Source organism: Gymnoscopelus microlampas, assembly GCF_963454915.1.
Source record: "Gymnoscopelus microlampas genome assembly, chromosome: 6".
Lineage (NCBI taxonomy): Eukaryota > Metazoa > Chordata > Actinopteri > Myctophiformes > Myctophidae > Gymnoscopelus > Gymnoscopelus microlampas.
The window spans coordinates 27,408,879-27,420,538 of NC_139943.1; the positions used below are offsets into that span (position 1 = coordinate 27,408,879).

The 11,660-nt window shown below is 39.6% G+C and overlaps 1 protein-coding gene across 2 annotated transcripts; it reads left to right on the forward strand.

Annotated features, from left to right (window-relative positions):
• Positions 1 to 21: 21 nt before the first annotated feature.
• cdk10 (cyclin dependent kinase 10) lies at positions 22 to 11,325 on the forward strand. 2 transcript variants are annotated; one of them, XM_084060703.1, is made up of 14 exons: positions 22 to 99; positions 1,242 to 1,341; positions 2,036 to 2,108; positions 2,213 to 2,284; positions 2,816 to 2,918; positions 5,143 to 5,224; positions 6,960 to 7,027; positions 7,823 to 7,875; positions 8,083 to 8,152; positions 8,609 to 8,668; positions 9,386 to 9,509; positions 9,892 to 10,031; positions 10,177 to 10,229; positions 10,331 to 11,325. In XM_084060703.1, exons 1-14 carry the CDS (start codon positions 53 to 55, stop codon positions 10,423 to 10,425), a joined length of 1,140 nt encoding a protein of 379 aa, XP_083916829.1. In that variant the 5' UTR covers positions 22 to 52; the 3' UTR covers positions 10,426 to 11,325. The 2 variants fall into 2 exon arrangements, with proteins under 2 accessions (XP_083916829.1, XP_083916830.1); XM_084060704.1 differs by lacking the exon at positions 22 to 99 and having other exon boundaries at positions 1,176 to 1,341.
• Positions 11,326 to 11,660: the final 335 nt, after the last annotated feature.

The window sequence follows — 11,660 nt, forward strand, 5'->3', positions numbered from 1 at the left end:
AACATAACATAGGGCTACTATACAGTGCGTTGGCCAACCACGCCTGAACACCATGCATATTTGGACTATGCATGTATGTATGGTAGCTGGACACGTTCAGTAAGTATGACTAACTTAACTTTACATGATGATACAGCTGCAAACCAAACTGAGTATGCGACAACGTGACATCCTTTAACAAAGAGGCATTCATTATGGCATGTGTTTGTTTTTATTGACACAAATGCATACATGTAACCATTGTATATTTGCACATATCTGTCAAATGATAGGCCTACAAAAAAAAGCTGGAGAGCTTATTTCCATTGTGGTCATTTGACAGCAAATGTGTGTAAACTGTCTGAGTAGTAGTACCATGTGTTTTGTTTCTTTCAATAATCAATTCAATTATGCTGACTGATTCTAATTAGCCTACTACAAATGAACATTCTGGGGATAACATGTACATGTTGTATTTCTCTATCATATCACAGCTTTCTTCAAATGAGGCAGGAGGCCTGTTTACAAGGCATGACTTCTTGACCACAATATAGTTTGAGGATGGTGTTTTGGGATCCACAGACCCACTTACAGTAGGCCTACATGCTGGCCTTCCTCTGTAGTACTTGAATGTCCCAAATGCAGGAAAGGCAATCCTACAATTTGACTTTCACTGATAGCCACAGCCAAGAAATTAGTATAATCCAAATAAGATGCTCCTCTCACCATCTAGAAACAACACAACAGAATAGGACATCATAATATGCACATTATTCCAAAGTTTTCAACAAGGTTACATTTAAAACACAACACAAGTCAGCAGTACCTCATTAAATCCACAACACTGCAACAGGCTAATATTGACTTATACCAAGTGCTATATTGAACAAGATTTTTTCGTCTTCAGGCTTTAAAATAAATGAGGCTTAGTGGGATACAGTAAACCAATAAATTGAAGGTAATGGAATGCAATCACATCACACCAGTGATAGAATAGTAGGCTACATGCACAAATAAGAGCAGAACAAACAATTCTGAGATGAAAGTAGTAGACATATAAAAAACATTATTTAATTTCCACACAGCCTGTCATTAATAAGTGAAATGACAGGACGATATTGTTAATATTGTTACTACTCGAACTCCGGTAAAGCATACAGTTGTCCTTTTTGCAGCTCAAGCTGAACACGATCAATGGCGGCACCCACAGTCTGTTTTGTTGACCATAGATCTGAAGTCATGTCTTGAGTTGACTGTTTTAGCTCAGATCTGAGAATGGAGGCTGGCGATGACGAACCGGACCCTATAAGACTGAAATCCATAAAGAACAACAGAAAATTTACCGTCCCGCAAAAGGATAGGGTAAGGATAACAAATTGCTTTAATTACTGCCCCCGTTATAGCCGTGAGAAAACTCTGAATGTTTTGCAACTGTCTGTTCGCAACCAGCTATGCACGCTACTACCAACCAAGTGGTCCTTTTCGGGTTATATTCTATTAAAATATTATTATTATTTTAAATGAGTGTCATAGATATGTTATGGACATGCCACGTGCCATGGCATAATAATATTATCATAACTCAGCTAGAATCAAAAACATCACCGACTACCTGGCTGAAAGCAACTGACCTGGATTCTGAATACCTTTTTTGTATTAATCAAATCCCCAAAAAGCCATCAGGGTTCCAAAAGGTGCTAAAGAAAAGCTTAGAGTCTTGGGAAACATTATTGAAGAAATAATTATAATAATGAAGATGAAAGCTCCTCGAATGCAGGAAAACATTAACAGTGTACAGTTCATCTACATCTATTTAGTTCAAAACGAGTGTACATCCATTTGCTATATGTTGACAAGACTTTATGTATTCCTTGCTTTTAAGGTGCTAGCCTTTTTCATTTGGGGGGGGGGCAGTTTGGAAGCCCTTCTCGTTGTTTGTGGGAAACATTATTCTACATAGAGATGTTCTAGCCTAAAGTTTGATGTATTATTAAGTTTCCTGTACATTCTTGTAATTGTAACAAGACTAAGAATTCCATTCCCTTTCCCTTTTCAGTTTGGGAACTGCAGGAGTGTCAAAGAATTTGAGAAACTCAACCGAATAGGCGAAGGAACCTATGGCATTGTGTGTAAGTTATTACTGGTTAAATTAGCGTACAACATCAACTTCACTGGACATGCCCGATTTGGAACTGTTCATTAAATAACACACGTGTTCCTCCATTTTTCACAGACCGTGCCCGGGACACCAAGTCAGATGAGATTGTAGCACTGAAGAAAGTCCGCATGGACAAAGAGAAAGATGGTAAGACTATTGCTGTAAACTCAGATTTCTTAACAATAACCCTTGCTCATGTTCTCTATGTGGCAAGAAAGGTGCATAGCGATACAACCTTGGCATGAGCATGCATTTCAACTGTCCAAATTGGTTTGACTTTTCTATTCATTCTCTCCATATTCTCCTTAATTTTGTCTTTTCTTGTCCTCTGTTGCTGTAGATAATGAGATATGAAGGGAGGGAGATGAGTTACTTGACCTTGTACGATTATGGGATGGGTTTTCTTGGGGCTCTCTCTACTTTTGTTTTTCTCTATCACTTCTCTCTCGTGCACATACAAACACAAAAGAGACAAATAGACAAAGATACAACAGTTTGATGATGCTCACACAAACAATGGAGAGATGTGTGTGTGTGTGTGTGTGTGTGTGTGTGTGTGTGTGTGTGTGTGTGTGTGTGTGTGTGTGTGTGTGTGTGTGCGTGCCTATTGTGTAATTATGCGTGTGTTATTGTCTACTGTCTATGTGAGATATTTGGGATTTCCGTTCTCTCTCGCAGGCATCCCTATCAGCAGTCTCCGGGAGATCACACTGCTCCTGAGGCTGAGACATCCCAATATAGTGGAGCTGAAGGAGGTAGTCATAGGAAGCCAGCTGGAGAGGTAACACACACACACACACACACACACACTGTACACAAAGACACATGCAGAACACGTGATCACAGCACGCATGTGTATTTCAGTGAGAGCGATTCCAAAGTAAATCTGTGAGTCACATAATTATGTGACTGAATGTCTGTGTGTGAGAGAAAGAGAGAGAGTGTTTGTGCATACTTGTGCAGTTCTTGTGGTATTTGTAGATTTGCACATCTGTGACATTTGTCCTTTGCACTTACCCATCCTAGATATAAGGAGCAGTGGGTGGCTGGGTGCAGTAAGTGCTTGCATGTTTGTCCCTCCACAGTCATGGTTTTCAGTGCCAATCTGACCGGAACAGAGCTGGAAGTAAGCAGGGAACGTTGTCTCGTTTTAGCTTGTGCACACTGCTGTCTGTGTGTGTTGTGTTATATGCCAGGGCTTGTGGGACTGGTCTCTTGTGAGATCTGGTTATTGATTGTTCTCGGGCTGGAGCTCGCAGGCGTCCTTATATTTGGTGCGGGGAAAGAGAGAAGAGAGCGGCAGTTGTTGATCTTCATGGATTAAGCTTTGAGTGAGCTCTTCCACACCATTCAATCCATATCCGATATCTCTCTTTGGCTTCAGAAAAGTGAAAAAATAAGACACTCCATTCAAAACTTTGAGAGTATCTTCTGTCGGACTTGCACGTTCCATATGCACACCGCTCCGGCATTTGGTCTTGTGTCGAAAGCTTGACAGGCCTTCCGCACCTAGTTATAGTTACTATTGTAGACAGTGGCCATTGTAGGGAGATGGTTAGCGAAGGCGAATTGGGTGAGTGACCCTTAGTATAACAGAGCGATCAGACCCCCTCACTGTCAGCGTCAAGCATTCAAACCTGTACCGTTCTCTTGCCTTACGGCCACACATGCACTTACCCGCTTGTGAACGATATGGTGAAGGATGACTCATCTGACCAGTCAGTGACCATGTCACTTTTTTCCACGTTTCTGTAAATAAGGGCCTATGTTTTTGTATTTGTCTCTTTAATGAATCAATGTGCACAACACAATTTTCGTCTCCATCTTTAACTGTATCATGACCATTACGTTGGCACTTTGTCATCCTGCTTGTATAGAGGAAGTTGTCTCTGAACTCCTAATGTAAAACACTCAGACACCTGTCTACCAGATTCAGCAGTGTACTGATCTCTGCCACAGTCCATCCAGCTGTATAAAGTGTAACTGTAATGTTTTACTAATTAAACTATTTGTTCCATTTCATGCAAAATATTCAGTGATTTTAGGAGTCCTTCCCCATAGGCTGCTCATTTTCATGTATATGAGATGGGGAGTGACATGCAGCAAATGCCGTGGATATCGGGATTCGAACCCGCGACACGCTGTCAGGCTACATTGTCGCCTAGGTGCCCGGACCGCTACGCCAGCGGTCCAGGCCTAGGCTGCTCATTTTAAATGAGAAAATGATGCCTTGAAAATAAAATACAAATGTTAACATCTAATTTAACATTATATCCCAGTGGTACCGTGTTTTGTAATGATTTCTGAAGTAATGAAGTCGTCTCGTTAATTACTGCTAAAAGGTGATCCCGATGTCATATTGGATCAAAGACAGAGCCATCTGCTGTCTGTGTGCAGCGCTCTGCCCCCAGACCTCAGTGCAAGCAGTTGCGTGCTCATGTTTTCTCCACCTGGCGTTCCTGGCGTCTTTTTCATTCATCTTCTAAGTTCCAAATGTTTTTAAAACCACCAGTATCCGGCCAAACAGAAATGAAAGTCACCGGACGATTTTAGGGAGAGGGAAAGGTAGTATGAGATGAAAAAGAGGGAGAGAAAGTTTCAACCACAATGGCGAGACTTATGTATAATGCCTTCGTCATACAACGGTGTGACTCAAAAACGCTGATCTACAAGTTCACTATGTGTTGCATTTGTGACATGCTGTGAGCTTGTAGATCGGCATTTTCACCGTTGTACCGTTTTTTGCTTGTTTATTTTAGGGAATATTTAGGGATTTCTATTTTAGGGAAAGTGAACCAGTGAACTTGAAAAGTCACTGGCCCCTTTTAATATCTACCCCTGAAAGCAGATTGATGATGTTAGTCTTTTGTTGGTAACTGAGAGTTGTGCTGTTTTTAGCTTGCACAAAATCTGCCATCAAATCTAACTTCACAAATGCATGTTGAGATTTAAAAGGAAAACAATTAAAAAATGATTTATCTTGTTTATATCTCTGTCTTATCCAGCCTGTTTCTGGTAATGAGCTACTGTGAACAAGACTTGGCCAGTTTACTGGAGAACATGCAGACTCCATTCTCTGAGGCTCAGGTAGGTCAGAGTGGAAAATGTATGTCTAGAAGTGACAAAAACTCATTTCACTTATTTTTTCCTGTTCTGTCTTTCAAGAAGTATTCCTTTTTAAAAGCTGGTGTTAGAGGGTGTCCTTGGTCTTAAGAGCACATTTAGTTTTGGTCTTTGTGTTCATTTCCACGGTTATGCTTATTATGACCAATCAAAATCCGTTATTTTCTTAAAATAATCACAATTCTTTTTTTTTTGTTCAAGGTTTTTTTATTTTATATTTTTGCATACAGGTCAGTAATAAAGGCATACAAAAACAGTGAATGTATGTTACCCCTCCCACCCCCCCAAAGTTCCCGCTCCGAAAGAGCCACAACCCTGGTATCTTATTGTACCATTAACACAAAGGACAATACAAACAAGTCAAAAAATAATAATACAGAAAATACAGAAAAATAAAGTATACACAGTAGGATATATATATGATTAAAGAAGGATTTAAATTGAATTAAAAAGTAATAATAATAATAATAATAATAATACACAAAAAAATAAAATAATACAAAAACAAATTCAGTGGGGTCAATTTATGGGTCATTAATGTCAGCAGCATTCAGTCTCTCTATATATGTTAAAAAAGGTTGCCAGATGGTGTAAAATTCCAGAGCACACCCCCTTGTGGAGTAGCGAATTTTCTCCAAAGTCAAATGATACATAACATCATTAACCCATGATTTGAAAGTTGGTGGGAGTTTTTCTTTCCATTTAAGCAGTATCAGACGCCTAGCCAAAAGGGATGCAAAGGCTATCATATTCCTTTCTTGGCGACTAAGTTGTACATCATCTCTTTCTTGTGGAACAACTCCAAACACTGCAATAGAAGCAGAAGGTTCTATGGGCACTTCTAACACGTCTGAGAAAGTTTTAAATATTAATTGCCAGAATGTGAATAACTTTGGGCAAAACCAGAATGCATGTGCAAGGGTGGCTTGATCATGTCTGCAACGATCACATATTGGATCCATGTCTGGCACAAATTTAGCTAGTTTAACTTTGGACCAGTGGAGGCGATGCATAACCTTAAACTGAATGATAGTATGTCTTAGACAAATTGAAGAGGAGTGTATTCTATCCAAGGCCTCCCGCCAAACATCATTAGAGATCTGTGTCCCCAAGTCGCCCTCCCATTGATTTTTTAATAAGGTTAGTGGTTCCAAATTAAATGAGTTTAATAAAGAGTAAACTGACCCAATCGCCCCTTTGGAACACGGGTCAAGTTTTAAAATGGAGTCTAAAAGGGAATCTGGTGGTTGCGATGGGAAATTTGCAATAGATGATGTTACAAAATTACGAAGCTGCAGAAATCTAAAAAAGTGAGAGCGGGGTATGTCAAATTTCAGCCGTAATTGATCAAAAGACATAAAAACGCCTTCAGCGAAAAGATCACTGATTGAGGTGATCCCATTTCTAGTCCAAATGTTAAATGCTCTATCAATAATTACAATTCTTTTTTTAACAGTTCCACAAGTCTATTTTAATATTCTCAAAAACATGTCTGAATGGCATTACCGTAATAGCTTTTGGAAATTTGTCATCTATGGTTTGGTTGTGATCTCTTCTTCTTTGATATTTCATTGATTGGACTCAAGTTTGAATAATCCAGTATATAGTACAGTACACCCTTCCTCAAAGTGCAATATGTATGATTCTTTCATTCGATGTTCTCTGTGGACTAATGCTCAATTTACTTTGATATTGCCAGGTGAAATGTATTGTCCTTCAGTTGCTAAGGGGCCTAGAGTACCTCCACCATAACTTCATTCTACACAGGTAGGGCTGTCCCAATTATGAAATTGAAAATGAGGATTATTGAACATTGGACCATTATGAATAAAACTTACATTTCTGTTTGGCTTTTAGGCTTCGTGAACAAAAGGTGCACAGGGCAGATATGACAAATAACATAATTTAATAACTTTATATGTATAAAACATCAAAGCATGTGAGCTTGTAGTTCGGCTATTTCCACTATTTTTGAAAATATTTCAAAATATATAAAGGAAAATTCAACATGGAAATGATTGTGACGATTATGAAAAAAATAATTGCAATTATCTCAAATAATTGTAATTAGGTGATTATGTTGTAATTGTAACAGGCCTATACACAGGTTGGTCTCTGACACTCAATTGTAGAAAGAAAGTAGAAAATTCTCTGTGCTGTGAATGTATGTGACTGACTGTTATTAGAAATGTTAGATAAGTGGATCACAGGAAGGCAAATTATTACAAAATGGTGGGAAAACCAATGATAAGTCAAGAAATAACAACATTTCTTTCTGTAGGCTAGTTTACTGTATATTCTGACTCTGTGGTTAAAAATTGGGTCACATCGGCTGCATAATTGGCAAAACTGATATTATCAGCTGCCCCATAATAATTTATTTTCTTAGTCAGTTCTTCATTTATTTATACAGGACAATTGAGAGAACAGCAGAAATAGGTGGACATGCAACACAGGTCGCCTAGTGGAATCAAATCATGGACGTTGTGTGATTACAGTATGTGGTTGACACTATCCGGTGCCTCCATGATGATTTTAATGATGTGTTTGTCTTGTTACCAGGGACCTGAAGGTGTCTAATCTGCTGATGACAGACAAGGGCTGTGTAAAGATAGGTGAGTCATCATTATAACATAATAACTACCACCATCACTTAACCACCGGTCCTTGCCCAATTGAGGGTCAAAGGACAGGGGGTGTTGTTTTGCCTCCTTTGTTAAATGTGGGTATGTAAAGCCCTTTAACAATGTTAACAGTGATGATGGGCAATGGAAATAAACTTGACTTGACTAAAAGGTTTCTCACTTTTTTTCTCTTAACAGCTGATTTTGGCTTGGCCCGTCTGAACGGCATACCCATGCAGCCTATGACCCCCAGAGTGGTCACACTGTGGTGAGTGGCGCGCGCGCGCGTGTGTGTGTGTGTGTGTGTGTGACAGACAAGGGCTGCTACATTTCAGTTTGAAACGCTGAGGAAGGCCGACGTGCTGAAACGCGTCCGTTTCTCTAGATAGACTGCTGCTGCTGTGAACCTATTAAGAAAGAACATATGAAACAACTGAAGAGAGTGAGGATAATCCTTTCATTGTATATATCCTCAAGAATCTGCACCCAGTTAAACTAAGAGACTACTCCTCAAGACTCCCCTTGAGTAGAGCACGCCTTCTCCTGACGGTATTGATCCGGTAGGAGAGTTGCCTTGCCGCTGTTATTTGACCCCGTTGTTACCGGCCATGTCACTTGTCGAGAACTGATTTTCAACTGAAAAACTTGACCCATCAGTTATTTCTTGTTTTCTCGTACAGCAAAGTATAATTTAGGTTTTATCTGTCTGTCTCTTTCTCACCAGGTATAGAGCACCAGAGCTCCTCCTAGGGACCAAGACACAGACATCAGCACTGGATATGTGGTGAGGATCCACGGATCCAACATGATTAAAAAACAGACATATGATATACTGTATCTTTTGACTAAAAATGGCCTTGAGAAGAACAAGGGCATTTCAAATAAACATCTCTGACTCTGTGAAGGCCTAATCTTAGGGTGTTGTTGTTTTATCTTTCTTTATTTTTTTGTTTAGTGTTTAGTTTTAGTTTAGATTTTGTTTTAGAAAGACACCAAGGATCTGTTAAGGGTTTCCCAAACTGTGGTGCGTGCACCCCCTGTGGTGCGCAAGCGCCCTCTAGGGGGTGCGTGACATGAAAAGGCTAATGGTGGTGCTATGGTGTTATTTTAAATATATGATTGAACATATATCCCAATATATGGCAAGTATGTGCAGAATATATGCTGCATATATGCCATATTCAGGTTCATATATGTGCATTTATGTGGATGTATTGGAAATATATGTCTCATATACAGCTTATATATGTCCACATATATGGATATATATGTACATATATGTAGAGACATATATGCAGGCGGCCAATTTCGAATGATATGTCACATATATGATCAACATATATGTTGCATATATAAAACTATATGTTCATATATTTCTTTTCCGTGTGGGGGGGGGGGGGGGGGGGTGTGTGTCAGCTAGGTCAGGAGTTAACATGGGGTGCACGGCCCAAAAAGTTTGGGAACCGCTAGTTAGCTGATTTGAGATGTTGTTTGTATGCAGGGCTGTAGGATGTATCCTGGCTGAGCTGCTGGCGCACAAGCCCCTGCTGCCTGGTGGCTCTGAGATCCAGCAGGTAGACCTGATCGTTCAGCTGCTGGGTACACCCAATGAGAGCATCTGGCCTGTAAGCATTCAACCTCTGAATATGTGTTATTGTGTAATAATGACATAAATCAGTGAACATAAATAAGTTAACCTAGCACCCCAAAGCTTTGATATTTATGATGGTAGATAGATGCATTTCATGCACCATATTCTTTTTTTTATATTCAGAAATAAATGTAAGGCACTGAGTCTGATATTCGCTTTAAAAATACTAGACAAAAGTGTGTGTGTGCGTGTGCGTGTGCGTGTGTGTGTGTGTGTGTGTGTGTGTGTGTGTGTGTGTGTGTGTGTGTGTGTGTGTGTGTGTGTGTGTGTGTGTGTGTGTGTGTGTGTGTGTGTGTGTGTGTGTGTGTGTGTGTGTGTGTGTGTGTGTGTACATACACGTGTGCATGTGCATGCAGGGTTTCTCTCGACTCCCTCTTGTTGGCCAGTACAGTCTGAGGAAGCAGCCGTACAACAATCTGAAGAACAAATTCACCTGGCTGTCTGAAGCTGGCCACCGACTACTCAACCTGCTGTTCATGTTCAACCCACAGCGCAGGTACCAACTAACGACACACATACACACAAACATATTATTACCATCTACTGTAGGTGGTCATATTAGGTTGCAGTTGCATATTGTATAAACATGTTTAAAACATTTAAATAAAATCCTGACCATGTCTTTTTTTTATTAAATTCAGGGCTACTGCCAAAGAGTGCTTAGAAAGTTCCTATTTCAAGGAGAAACCTTTACGTAAGTATAATAAAGAGACCTGTTGTTTGCTCAAATACAAAAGGTGACCCCTAGTTGTCAGTGTGTGTTGGTAGTCAGCCTGTGTTCTCTGCTCTTTCCAGCCTGCAAGCCTGAACTTATGCCAACCTTTCCTCATCACCGCAACAAAAGGGCTGCCCCGCCAGTAGAGGGACATGCAAAACGAAGCAAAGTATGATTGTGACAGTGATATCAAATCACACAGGACTGAACTGATACATTGATCGTCTTTTAAGACGACCATTGCATATGCGCAGACGTTTTTAATTTTGTTTTGTTTTGAGCAAATAAAGTATGTTTCAATTTAGTTTATACTGTATACAGATAGAGCCAAGCAAAAGTCTAGGCCACCTGGTGGACCGTGGCACTGCTCTGCATGCTTCTGGGTCTAGTACAACTTGAGCAATTAAAATGAGCAATTACAATGGCTCTAACCGCAGTACATACCTGGTCTGGCCGAGGACAAGTTCCAAGTATGTGCAAATGTACTTGGCCAATACCCCTACAACAACTAAAGGGGCCATATTTAGTATTTATCATTTCCTTATATTTGTATGAGTAACCAATAGTACTGCTGTTGGTTACACAGTAATACACTAATACACTGCTTCAGCAATGTATTAGTTGGCTGATTGCTGCCAAGGCCTGTATATTAAATAAGGAAATGGTAAGGGCAAACACAGAGCAGTTTCCTGACAGCTTTCCTGAAGTACAAGTGCCACGATTGGACCAGCATTTGTCTCTAGGCTTTATGTTTTGCGGGGACCAGCCAAATCATTTTTATTCAAAGGAGTACAACAAAGTGAATGTGCTAACGTAGATTGAATCAACAACCTAGAGTGCTTGTCTTTTGTCTTCCCACTGTGTCTGTTACTTCTGAACTTGGCTCAACCATAGATGTAGATCTCCTTTCATAATTTTCTTATAAATTGGTAGCTTTGGTGTTGAGTTGTACAGGTTTCTAATGTAAAGTTGATTGAGAACTTTCAAAGGACAATTGTTAAGTCGACTTATTAAATTGGATGTGAGTTTTCTTTGTTTACCAGATTTATTGTAATAAACATTTATTTCTTTGCAATTGAGTTTTTTCAGAAGTTCGCTATTGAATAGCTATTGAAAGAGCCTTTTAAGTGTCAGAGTTAAATGTTACTCATGCTGTAATCCCTCATGTTTTTTGGTCCCCCCCACCCCCCAACACATGTGGAGGAGCTATCCATCAGATTGCCCTGGCAGTGGCTTGTACAAAATGCTTTCTTGACTTTTGTCAGGTAGATCTGAGACAATAATCCATATCACATTTTTCAGAAGGAAGATTCTTGTCCTTAAAGTAATCTTTTATTACCTCAAATTCAACCATGACCAAATGATGCATAATAATAATATGAACTGTTGCACATAAATAAGCACACTTAA